The sequence below is a fragment of the Melanotaenia boesemani genome, chromosome 8 (genome assembly GCF_017639745.1).
Source record: "Melanotaenia boesemani isolate fMelBoe1 chromosome 8, fMelBoe1.pri, whole genome shotgun sequence".
NCBI lineage: Eukaryota > Metazoa > Chordata > Actinopteri > Atheriniformes > Melanotaeniidae > Melanotaenia > Melanotaenia boesemani.
The window spans coordinates 11,885,233-11,898,673 of record NC_055689.1 but is presented as its reverse complement, the minus strand read 5'-3'; the positions used below and the strand labels follow the sequence as shown (position 1 = coordinate 11,898,673).

At 38.1% G+C, this 13,441-nt stretch overlaps 1 protein-coding gene across 1 annotated transcript; it reads left to right on the top strand.

Moving 5' to 3' along the window:
- Positions 1-4,878: 4,878 nt before the first annotated feature.
- ankrd33bb (ankyrin repeat domain 33Bb) lies at positions 4,879-13,213 on the top strand. The gene is made up of 5 exons (XM_041992294.1): positions 4,879-5,364; positions 9,156-9,285; positions 11,673-11,813; positions 12,109-12,272; positions 12,358-13,213. The coding sequence occupies exons 1-5, from the start codon at positions 4,879-4,881 to the stop codon at positions 13,012-13,014; spliced, it is 1,578 nt and encodes a 525-aa protein (XP_041848228.1). The 3' UTR covers positions 13,015-13,213.
- The last annotated feature ends 228 nt before the right edge of the window (positions 13,214-13,441 follow it).

Below are 13,441 nucleotides of genomic sequence, written 5' to 3'. Positions count from 1 at the left end.
GTTTGTTTTTATGCCGGGTCGCACGTGGAGTGACTTTGTGATGACAGTGTGTCAAACTCCACCCTTATTGGTTGCGTTGGTTAGATTGGTACACCAACGGAGCGGTCCTGGATATTGAGGTACCCTTTTCCATTTTTTGCATGAGGAAACACAAAAAAAATGCATCCCCCTCCCGACCCGCACCTATCAATGGAAACGGGGCTTATATGTATACATGACAATTTGTAGTCTTACTGGAAGTTTGTGTGGGTGTGGGTGTGCGAGGCAAATGGAAACCATTGCTCTCTTACCTCAGCTCCTTGTATTCCTATTAACACTCTTTGCATGTGAATGTGAAATCTGCTTCTGGCTGTTGTCCTTCCAGTGTCTCACTTGTTTGACCACATCATCTGCTCTGCTGCCCTTTTATGTTGCAAAATTTCAAGTGGAGAGCCAGAATTATTAAGAAAATAATCAGGTAGTTGAGACAATGAAAGTTTTTTTTTTTTTTTTTTTTTTATTGTTTTGGGGTTGATCTTTTCTGAATGACAAAAACAAGCCCTAGCCGTTCAAATCCTCTGATGTTCTTAAAAGTGTTTTACGTTCTTCTTTTTCTTATGTTTTTTGGATCAACAATGATCATTTAGAGTTAAATGTTTATCACATTTCATTGTGTTGCACTTTATACCACAGTCACGATCATTTCAGACTCCATCGTAGCACAGTCATAGCTGGGTTTGCATTATCAGTTTTTGAATTCAGTGACTCTACAATCGGTTTAATTTAAAGGATGAATTTAGTTTAAATCTGTTTTTCACTGTAATTTTTAGATTTTAGTTAATATTAAATGCTTTCCTGTTGATGTGGATTGTAAATGATATTAACTTTAGTGCTGACAGCGGTTGTGCTGCCACTGTGTGGAATGCTAAAATTCTGAATATATATATATATATATATATATATATATATACATATGAATATGATGCTATAAAGTGACCTTTTAGTACCTTTGAACTAAGCTGGACACTGAATCTTGGTGTTGATTTCAATTTGTAAAAGCAAATTATTTCTATTTTTTTATATGTGCAAAACAAGGCAGTGGCATGTACTGTACCATAAAGATATACACTTCAAGTTTTATTGATTGTTGGTTCTGTCAATAAACAGTTGTAAAGATTGCTCAGAAATTTTTTTTTTAATCTTTTTTTTTCTTCATGCAACAAACGATATACAGTCCAGATACATGTTTTTCCACAGATGGTGACTTACAGTTGTCATAACACACATGTGAGGCGTAATATAAATTTATAAGTAAGTGGACAATTTATAACAGATGTATCACACTTAGCATAACTCTTCTGTTGGTTGGAATGAGTTAGAAAGATTTGTGCAACTCTTTGGCACAACTCAGCACTGAATAAGCTGCATGAACTTATACCCAGATATCGTGATGAAATTGTGATCTCGTAAGAGAAAGAGAAAAAAAATACTGCCTCTTTTACTACACAACAGCACAGTCCGACTACCACTTAATTATGACGTCCCCTCCTGTTTGATTTCTTGCTTGTGTTGTTCTTACTCAGATGAGAGTCACTTTGGAGAAAAGCGTCTGATAAATGACTGGAATAGAATCTTATTGTGATATTTAGACATTGCTCAGTTTTTGGAGTCACAAGGAAAAAAAGCACTGAGCTGCTAAAAAGGTTCTATATGACTCACTGATCGAAATTTCAACAGATCAGTTACAAGTACTTAAAGCAAATGTGGTAATTGTCCTAACAGCCAAACATGCTACTAAGACCTGTTTGGTGAGAAAAGTAAAGTAGGTTGGCTTTTCAATACTTTAAGTCCTCTGTTACCTACTAGAAAACTGCATAGACTTAAGCATGTGCCCAATTTACCTTTTTCCAAACAGAAGAAAGGAGGACAAGTGACCTGAAGTCATTAAGAGATTTTAGGCAGCTGCCTTCAGAGCAGATCTGCTGTCTCATGTTGACCTGAAGTTGTGGGCTCAAAGACATGTTGAAGATATAATAATAGTTAGCCTTGCACCAGCCCTTTGTTATTCAATACTGGTTATATGTCTCAAGGGAAAGAGGAACCTTTCGAGTTTTCTGCTATAACAGTGTGACGATGAGCTAAAATGTGTCACACATTTAAAATTATATATGTTAATATGTCATCTTTCAGTCAAAACCATACTTTAGTGTCAGTCGTTAATGACAGCTCATGTCTAATATGGGATCGTCTGTGTAACAGTCTGCAGCTCTAGGAAACGGGATGTGGGGTTATTTCTGCTGAATCCAATTACTTTTCTGCTAATGCACAGTCTTAACTGTTAGTCCAAGTGCAGATTAGGAGTCTATGCAGCTGAAACCAGATTCCTCATGTTGAGCTAAATCTGATTTTTTCCAACCTGCGCTTCATTTTTCAGCAGCAAAATGGGATCAGCTTTTTCATGGTGATTGAATCATAGGATAAGCACCTCTGGTCTGTCCCTCCTTAAGAAGCTCTGGTGAGATTAGCATGGTGTCAAAAAGAGTTTCATTCTCCACTCTTCTGTGAAACCAGACTACAGACATATGATGAGTGTAAAAACAGCATTTTTCAACAGAAGTAGTTCAAACCTGATGAAAATAATAATTTTATGTCCTTTAAAGGATAACTTATGAACAGGTCCACACATATAATGGTGTAACATTTTTATGGAAAAACAGAATTTTACAAGCACAGTGAAAACACTGAAAAAATTACCCTAAAGAAGAGATGTTTGGCCAGAATACACAACATCACATTTAGTGAAGAATACACAGCACATCAGCACAAATATCTCATAGCAACTGTCTAGCATGGTGGTGGAAAGGTGGTGATTTGGGCTTGTTTTGCAGTAGCAGGACCTGGACACTTTGTAGTCAGAGTTGACTGTAAACTCCTCTCTTCATTCAAAAGTAAGGCCATCTTTCTGTTCGACAGCTAAAGCTTGGCTGAAAGTAGGTTATGCAACATGATAATGGCCTCAATCACAGCAGCAAAACTACCAAAGAATGGCTTAGAAAGAAAACAATCAAAGCGCACTGTAATGCTGCACCATTAGGAGGGGGGTAAAGAAAATGCTTCCAAACCGAGGTGTGTGTTGTTTTTTTTTTTACTGTCCAATTTATTTTATGTCATTTTGTTTCCTATTTTTTACTGCTGATTTCGAAAAGTTTTTCCTCACTGTATGAATTATCCTAGAATTTTGCTCTCCAAAAAAAGAGGTTTTGGTGGCTGAATCTTCATGGTGATCCCAGTCATGTTAGTCTTTATATCAGAGTTTATCAAATCTGGTTGAGTTACTGTACAGCAGGTTTTAGAAGTTCACCTACTTCAACTCACTGGGTTCAAATTAACAAGCTTGTAGAGAACTTGAAGGCAAACTGTCAAGGAAATCAATTTCATTTGAACTGAGCAAGGTGCAGCAGTTAAAACATCCAAAACCTGCATGTCAGTAGCTCCTAAGAACCGGAGTCGAAGAACAGCTTTTTATAACTGAGGTCACGTGGGTGGGAGATCCAATTTAAAGCTGGCACTGTTAAGTGCATCAGGAGGTTAAACCAGAGGGAGGTGGGGTCAGCACGACCAGTTAAACTACTGATATTAAATCACTAATTAGCATATTTAGGTCAGAACAAAAATAGTAAATAAATGGTGTTACTTGTAAAATCATCTCCAGAGCCCCTGCAAAAAGAATAAGCTGCTCAAGATAATGGAAAATGTGGCAGCCATTGCCTTCAGTCAGAGGCTTCTTCATCTCCTCGCAGTAAGGACCAGTACTGTCGTCATTTCTGCCTACAGTATTAATCTTACATAATGATTTTCTTATGTTTACTATTTTATCTCTAATAATGAGTCATTATCATTACTGTTGTATTTATTTTGTGTAAATCCTCAATTGTTTATTACTATATTTCAAAAATATAATTTACGTTGTGGGATTGATAAAGTAGTCTTATTCTTCTATCAGCTTAGTATTTATAAAACTTGTATATTTAACAGGGGTAATATATTATTGAAATAATATATTTTCTTCAATTGTTTTTCTATAACACTTACAAACCAAAACAGTTATAGCCTCCCCTCTATGCTTGACAGATTACTGTATGCCAACAGTAGGACTGGATCTAGAGAGAGTCTAAATGGATTATCCTGAGGCATTTCAACAGAAAGCCTCTCATCCCATTGCTGGCCATCATCAAAGGGAGCCCAGCGCTTCTCCACAAGGAAGTACTGGATTAGCTGTTCAGTGCTATCAGTTTCATGTCAAGAAGACTGTGTGTTTTTTTGCTTTTTAACTTCGGGGCAACATCAGCTTCAGTTTCTGATCAAAACATCAAGAATTAGGAATTTTTAAAGTGCCTGGTGGGCTTCTACTGCAATGATCATACCATCTGACGGATGGGGCTTCTGGTGCTATTGCGAAGAGTTGCTTGGAAATGTGCACTGGCTTACCAACAATTCAAAATTCATGGATATTCTCGAAGTTTGCAAGCTCCATGTATTTGAAAATGCAAATTTGACCTTCTGAGTAAGTAGGGAAAGTTGTTACACTTAATTGTTATCAACTCTTATTGGTCATTTCACCACTTCAGATCATGCATTGCTAAACTCATCTTGCGAAGCTGTGGGGAACTGCAGCCTCTATGACAACTTGCAATGATCTTATGTCTCCTATTTGGCCTATGTAAACCTAAATCTGTGACCTGGAAACTAGTACAGTTCAGTGGGATTGAAGCGTGCGGTGGATAAAAATGATACTCCATATTGCAGTGGGCTGGTGGACATAAACTCTAGGTACTCCTAGAGTTGTGCTGGCACCCCACAGGAATTCTGAAAATAAATAGGGGGCAGGGGAGGATTTAAATGGTGTTAATAACAGAGGAGAAAGGAAAGGATTCAAAGATTCAAGAGAATGGAGTGGCTGGAGGAGTTGGACTTCTCCACTCAGAGCACAGAGCCAACAAAGTGGCTACTGTTACACATGCTCCAATCATCACCATGGTTGACGAAGATGAAGATGAGCATGAGCCTTCAGAAGAGGACCCCGATGAAGAGGTTGAGCTTGATTACACTCGAAACTATTGGGAGGATGAGGACGATATCTATCAGGAATTTGAGGAGTTGGACTTTGAGGCCCTGCCAGACACACAGAGCATCTCCTCAGATGAATCCTTCTACCCCCCGGACAATTCATTTGTCCCTCTCTTGTTCCGCTCTCCAAGCCCTGACAGCCCTGAACCAATTTCTTTTTTCAAGGCTTGCTGCAACAACAATGCTATTATAGTCAAGATTATGATTAGACAAGGAGTGACTGAAGAGGAAGTGAAGGAGACAGACAGGAACAGAAGAGTAAGTGTCTGGATTAAACATATTTTTATAAAATGTAAAGGTTTTAAGGCTCATCGGCATTTTTTTTACTCATTTTAATCCAGAATTAAAATACTGCTTTTAAAACAAAATATTACTGATTAAAGCTTAGACATCCAGTGAGTCTGTATAGATTATCAGACATCCAGGTCATGGTAATCCTAAGAGTTTAAGCAGAAAGCAACTAGACTACATTTTAATTTTTGAAGATGTTTCACCTGTCATCCATGAGGATTTTGTTATTCCAAATTACTTATGAGGACCCATATTTCACTTCAACAAATATTCCCCCTGTGGCATGCATCCTGGGTGGTCAGATGATAAGTAAATACATGTATTCACACCTTGTGTTACAGTGCCTCTCCATATGAGCCTGAGTGACCACTCGGGACTAGATCCCAGTTATCCCAGTAAATTAACTGCATCATAATTCATTAACATGTTGCAGAGTTACAAGCAACTTACTTATAAGACTTCCCAGTAATCCAATTATCAATATTCTCCTAGAAAATATATTTTTTATTGACAAGAGTCCAGATGAACCAAAACACAGAAACCACTTTAAACTCTATTCTTTAGTATTTTCCAGCAGATTGCTCTTTCATTATTTCTAATGGGCAGCAGCTGTACCGTAGCTTTATTGAAGACTAGTATTTGTGTAACCATCTTTGATCCATTGATTAAAATAATGCCTTGGCTTTTGAATGCCACTTCTCTTGGTTTTATCAGAGCTTACTCATGTCTACAGGCTACAATAGCCAACTATGTAGCTGTACATATCTACTGTAACTGTAAATGAGTTTGCTGGGGATAAAAGCCACATAAAGACAACTTCCAGAAAGTTCTAAGGACAGAGATCCAAAACTTTTTAAGCTGTGCTCACACTTGGTTTGTTACCATTTCTGCACATGTTGATATTAACGCAAAACATTTTCAGTAGATGACACATTCTGGAAATTTAGACACACAAATCTAGAGAGCAATAAAAAGTTGTAGAAGTAATTTTGGTGCTTGTGTCCTGGAATACCTCAGAGTGTGGCCTGAACGATCGGATGTGTATATGTTCTTGGACCATCCTGAGGAAGACACTGTCCACTTGTAATGGAATTATCCAGGATGCAAGTTAGCACCAGCTAATGAAAAGAAAGTTGATGCCAATGACCCCAATTCCTGTAACTCCCAAGTAACTAGAACTCCTCAATAAGAGGTGATATATATTTTAAAAATCTTAAAAAGGAAAGACAAAAATATGAAAAAAATACCAATGAGAAAAAAAGGCCCTTTGAACCAACCAGTGAGTTATTTACATTTACAATGCACATCGTGATCTGCACAAGGCTCAACGTTAACATTAAGGACTGGTTATCTGAAGTAAACAGGATAAGGAGTGGTAGGTTGCTGTTGTGGAGTACAGTTGTATCTAAGCACCAGTTCAATCAGTATCGTCTACATGGAAGACTTCTAGCAACACTACTGAGCATCCTGAAATCTTGTTTTCACTTTTAATTGTCTTTGCAAAGCTTGCATACATCCATCAACCAGCCTGCATTAAACCTTAAAGTCTGGTTCATATCATGCTTTTTCAGGCCACAATCAAAGTGTGCATCTAAAATAACAAAACCTAAAAAAATAATGCTTAATAATTTTCTTCTAATTACTAAATTAGAAAAAATCTAAGGAAAGGAAAGGAAAAGATGTTAGCGTGTTAGCAAGCTCTCAGTCTGTGTTGTATGGTGTTTCCCATGATTGCAGTAAGTAACTTCGCCACTGCTGGATTATGTCAGCTACAGGTAAAACAAATGTTGTAACTGCTTTCAAAACATGTTCTTCAAGCAGTCATAAAAAGATATGGTATGATAAAAAACTGAAGCTAATGACAGCTAATTTTCTTGGTAATGCAAACTGAAGTAAAAATGGAATTAGATTCGACAAACCAGTATCGAACCTTTGACAGTTGAAGGCCAAATCCTGAGGAAAGGTTCAGAGTTCCTGGTTAAGCCTTCAGTGACAGATGGGGAGTATAAACTGTACAGTGACAAAGCAAAGAGGCAGCTTGCCATGAGGGCTCATCTGTTAAAGGGCTCACTGTAGACACTGACCTTAACACTGTGTAAGAGATACTCCATGCTATCTGAAACAGAGAGAGGAAGCAAATTACAAGCTACTATTATATTTGTTTTTGGAACCAAACAGGTTTTTGTGGATGTGTAGGAGTTGTTGCTAAATTTGGGTCAGTTTCAGTGTCCATCCATCAACAACATACATGTTTGCAACTACAAAACAAGAAATTTATGTCAGTGCCAGTAAATATCAAGAATACTGTCCTTGCCCAGTAGCTTGAGATAGTCTTTATTCAGGTCAGTTATAAACTGTTTTCACACATGAACACCAGAGAAAAACCTGAAGTATGTGTGGAAAATTAGGTCCGGACTTTCTCTGCAGCTGCCATTGAGATAAGAAAGTATTCACAGCAGGAGAGGTGCTTTGGTAGAGTACACTGGAGAAAATAGTAGATAACACTCCCTACCTATTTGGAGAGATGACAGTGTTTACATTGATGTCAATACCGCATGTTCTTACATATTGAATGGATTTATTGAAGAGGAGGTGAAACTCAGCAGACAGGTCAGCAGGAACAGTGACTGTTACACTGAAATGAATCATTTGTTTTTTTACATTCTGAAATTTTGTGCTTTTGTAAACTGGAACATTCAACTGATATGGACCTGGATCTGAAAAACAATCAGTATTCTCAGTAGTTTTCATACATTTTGCAAAAAAAAGCAACCAATCTAGAAAATAATGGGGAGGATGATACAAAATATATCAATGGGAGACACACACAGATATATAATGGTGTATTTATTAAAAAGAACCATGTTAGTATTTCCATGTTTCCTCTTATTTTAACATTTCTGAAATGAATGTTACAGAGAAAGGTATGATACTTGTAAACTACAGGGGTTGTTCATAAACTGTAGCACCATCTTCATTTAGTGTTAACATGTAATCCCAGTCTGGATCTCAATATTTCTCCTTTTTATTGTGAATGTATCTGAATGCACAGATAAGCTGGGCTGGTGGACAGGTCGATGGCTGTGGGAGGAAATCCCAGGCATAGACAGTAAAACTCCATTTTTGTGACAGAAGTATTTCTAGAGATTTCTTTGCTCGCCTTTTCCTAACATAGGAAAATCCTTTCCTGCTTAATTTTCCATCAGATCATAATAGAAGCAAGACTGTTTACGAATACAGTCTGGCTAATTGATTACAAGGAGCTGCACCTATGCACCAAATTTAGTGAGATTCTTCCTGGTAGTTTATTGTGTCAATTTTCTGTTATACAAAATGAATAAACAAGCAAACTGAGGTCCTGCCCAGAATGCCCACATTGATGAAGGATTGGAAACTAGTAGTGATTTGTATGTGTAATGCTTGGGAAGTGATAGATGTCCACCTAGGAACCCATGTCAAGCCAGAATCTTCATTCTGTTCATTTTGTCTTTTCCCAACTAAAAGGGAAAAGGTGCAAATTTATTTACATATATTAGACTGCCCAATCAGTATTTGTATGAGAATCTTTGCAGTTATTGACTGCATTCATGTTATCCTGTTGGAAACATTTATGTTTGGATTAATTTAAAAACCCCAAAACTTCTCCGTCACTTGGAGATTCAAATCTGTTGTTTTGTAAGAGACAAGATCAAGTAAAGAAATAAGCAAACAAAAAACAAAAACGAATCAAGCTTTTTATGTCTGTGTGTGTGTTTCAGTCTGGCCTCATTGTGGCATGTTACCATGGCTACGTGGATGTAGTCATCGCCCTCTCTCAGTGCCCATATCTGGATGTTAACTGGCAGGACAATGAGGGAAATACCGCCCTTATAACTGCAGCCCAAGCAGGTAAAACACAAACATACCTACACACACATACACACACACACACACACACACACACACACACACACACACACACACACACACACACACACACACACACACGCACACACACACACACACACACCCACCCACACCCACACACACACAAAACATTTCATTGTACATTTGAATTGATTAAAAAATTTAATAAAATTATGGAGAACTATTAAATAAACAAGCCTGTACAGCCATTTCCACAAGGAAAAACAAACAAAAAACAAACAACAACAACAAAAAACAAGCTCATTAATTTTCATTTTAAACCTAAAATTGATACCACTTCTACATTGTAAAAAATAAATCAATAAATAAAACAGTGGGCTAGCATTGTACAAAGGATTTTTGGATGAACAAAGGAAACCTAGGCATATTTACACTGAGGGAGCTAAATAAGGAGCAGACGGTAATCAGCAGCTAAGACCCAGGTGAAAGGAGGGAGCAGGAAGTAAAAAGAATACATAAGGGACAAACCTCTACTAAATAATATATTTTTAAAAATATAAACTGGACCAAGGAATATGGAACACAAAAGAACAGAAGAAAATAAATGACAAACACATAAACCTAAGCTGAATTCAAGAAAGAAAGAAGACAAACTGGTATCTAAAAAACACACCAGACTTAAAACAGAAATCAAACAAGAACTAAACATCCAACTAAACATACAGAACCAAAATACACACATTATGAAACAGCCGATTCCAATGCTATGCTAAGTTAGCAGACTGCTAATTTTAGCTTTAAACTTACAACAAACCACTACGTGTTTATAAAAAATGGAATCACTTGCTATCAAAACTGAAGTGAATTTAAACTGAATGTAGCGCTAATGGTCAGTTAGCTAAAGTGAGCTCAAGTTTTTAAAAAGAAATCAGGGGACATTTATGCCTACACTGACGGTTTTTCATTACCAAATCTAATGGTATTGTGTTCAATATTATAGGACAATATGTAGCTGCAGCAACATTTTAATTTCTTATATTCTGGATGCCTGATAACATTAGCTAAAACAACTGTCAGTGAAAATGTGCTTTTGGCTAACAAGGATAGAAAAACTTTAACTTGTTTAGACATTGATGTTAATGTCTAGTTTGGAACTTTCGAACTTTCGAAAGTGAATAACGGTTATTATTTCATTGCTACTTTGGAAAGTGGTAAAAATTAAAAAACAAAACATCGTAGAGCTTTAATAAGGAGTCTATTTTAATGGCTTTGGGACTACATCAGAGTGTCCCAAATGACATACTTAAATTACAAGGTGCCTGGTTTAATAAAGATTAAATTAAAATGTTATACTTGTTCCAGTTTTATTCATGGACATAATACCAACTTCGACTTTTACAACCCAGCTGCTATCTTTTCTGTCTTCTTTTGAGCCATAAATCACAAAGGAAGGAACTTTACGGCATAGACATGAGTGGAGGACATTTGTTATTGACCAGAATTAAAGCTTATGGCATATTACATGGTCTATTGCTTCCAACTGCAAGAATCTGTGTTATTTGCTGGCATTAGAGAATACCATTATAAGTAATTTCATTGTGATGCAGCCACATGTATCAGACATGGCGCCCCGGCTTCTCATCACCTAATGATGATGAATAGCTCACTGTGTCCTGTGATGAATGGCCGCAGAGTTGCTCTTCATTTTCTGCTTCGTTTAAAGAAGTATTGATCCCCCTTCATGAGAAAATACTCTGCAACTCCTCGGGGGAAACAGGTGACCCAACATACTGAAAGTGCACAGCAGCGTAGCACCGCACACAATTAGAATAGCTTTTCTTTTCACTTTTCACGAAAGGTTTACAATATCTTAATAGAGTTAGAGAATCAGGCCAAGGCACATTGTGTCAAACTGCAGCATCTTCCTCACTATTCCACTCAGACATTCCTCTGTTTCTAGGTCACCTCCTTAATAAGTTCCTGTGGCTTGCTAAAACAGATTTTTACTCACTTGAAGGAATATTGAGGAGTCTTACTGCTTTATCATGCTGGGTTCAGCCTGGGTTTACTGGAAAAAGGAACTCAGGTTGCCAAGCTCTAAGAAATTGTTTGGAGTGAGGAAAAGTCCCATTAACTGGCAGTTAAATTTATAAATTGCTGGTATATTCTGACATATTTTCTGACTTTCTTAAAATTATAACTGAGGTGTATGGATTAACAGACAATCAGTGCCCATGTTTTTTTTCCTTGCACTACACAAACCCCTACCTGTGCAGTACCTGCACTGATATGCTGGGATTTGGCCATTGTTGCCTAATGCTGTTTCCATTTGAGGGTGTGCTTGGTCTCCACCGCATTCTTATTGACCCAATGCATTCCATTTAATGACAAATCTCTATGGTCTGCAGGTCATGTAATGATTTCTAGCTATCTGCTAAACTACTTCCCTGGTTTGGACATTGAGAGGAGGAACTGTCACGGTTTCACAGCTTTGATGAAGGCTGCCATGCAGGGAAGACCTGAGTGTGTCAGGGCGCTCATGCTAGCAGGTATGTGCAACTTCACACATTAAATTCAAATGCTTTATTAAAAGGAAGCCACTAACGGTTAAAGTCTTTTTGCATTTAAGTGAAAAGTGGTGTTTCAGTGGTGCAAGAAGTATAAATTATAGACATGTAGAAATGTGTGTGTGCCACCCATTCAACTTGATCTATGTTCTGAACGCAAATGAAAACTCATATTCTTCCTAAAAGTGACAGTGTTTTTGAAAAAAGAGAAATAAAAACCACATTTGAGGTAATCTTTAGTTACACCTTCTCTCCATGCTTAAAACACTGTTCCCAGGAGGTGATATTCAGTCCCGGGACTACGGTCGCAGTATGACCCCCAGACAATGGGCTCTCTTCACTGGCCGATACGAGACAGCTAACCTAATGGATCGACTGATGTCAAGGCCCTGTGCTGAGCAGTTCTGTGACTCCTTCTCTCTCGAGTGGCCTATGTTAGAGGTTAATACATTATTTATGACATTAGTCCTAGTAATAAATGCACTATTTCATTCCATTCAAAATGTCAAAACATGTTTTCCTGCAGGAGCTGGTGTCCCAGGCCCAAGAGCCAAAGTCCTGCTGGAGGCGTCTTATCAACCACCTTTTTTGCTGCTCTTATAGGTTTTACATGAACAGTAAGGTAAATCCTGTGGATGATGGCGTTCTTGAGCATATGGTCCTGATCACCACTGGTATCTCAAGTCCATTCATTGCTACAGCATGCCACACGGTGTGCCCAGGCAGCCCGCCGTGCATTGGGAAGCGACGTCATGCAGTGCAGGAAATTCTAAGGAGACAGAGGTTGGCCGAGCTAAAGCGCCTAGGTCCAGATAGACTGAACAACTACAAGAAATTTTTCCAGAACTCACGGGTCCTCCTAATTCCCAAGGTGAAGGACCGAAGGGCAAGCCTGCAGCCTCAGCTGCTTAGTGACATGGCTGCAGCGTCCACAGTGGCCATAAGACGAGCAAGCCTTCTGCCGCTAAACATGCTGAGGAGGAGCAGCGTGAGGCCAGGCATTGTGGTGCCAAAAGTGAGGCTCTGCAAGGCCCCACCCCCAAGCTTTGTACCAGAAAAACTCAGAGGCAACAGTAACAGTAACCAGCTCCAGATCCCTAAATGGGATTACAAGATGAAGAAAGTAGAGAAGAAACAGGAGGAAGAGAAGCAAAGAATGCTTTCTCTGACAAGGAGGAGGTGAATCAGAAGAAGAAGAAATCAAAGCAGAATACGATTTTTTGCAACTTCCTCATAAAACTTGAAAGAGCCTGGTTGAAAATCCCTTATACAGCTCTCAGAGAGCTCAGAACTGCACTTCTATAGAAAGCCTGAACAATTAAAGCGAATAATAATTAATTTCTTTTTGTATTCTAATTGCTGAGAGATTGTTGACATTGGTGGAATTACTGCCATGCTTCTACTGGGACTGAATGAATTCCTTTGTGACGTGATGCATGTGGGGAAAACGGGAGCAAAGGGGGGAAAAAAAAACAACCTTCATTTTACATAAATATTAGTAATTTCTTCAAGGATGTGGACTCAATAAATCTTTTTCATGTGTTATGTTATTGTGTTATGATGGTGTTTAAGCATGTGGCCAATATGTTAGTGTGTCAGTTTGCTTTTAA

Bases quoted from the DNA above. Each gene is read 5' to 3' on its own strand.
- ankrd33bb (XM_041992294.1), top strand. From the start codon at position 4,879: ATGGTGTTAATAACAGAGGAGAAAGGAAAGGATTCAAAGATTCAAGAG. The intron at 5,365-9,155 runs GTAAGTGTCTGG...TGTGTGTTTCAG, and splicing joins AGACAGACAGGAACAGAAGA to TCTGGCCTCATTGTGGCATG. The intron at 11,814-12,108 runs GTATGTGCAACT...CACTGTTCCCAG, and splicing joins CAGGGCGCTCATGCTAGCAG to GAGGTGATATTCAGTCCCGG.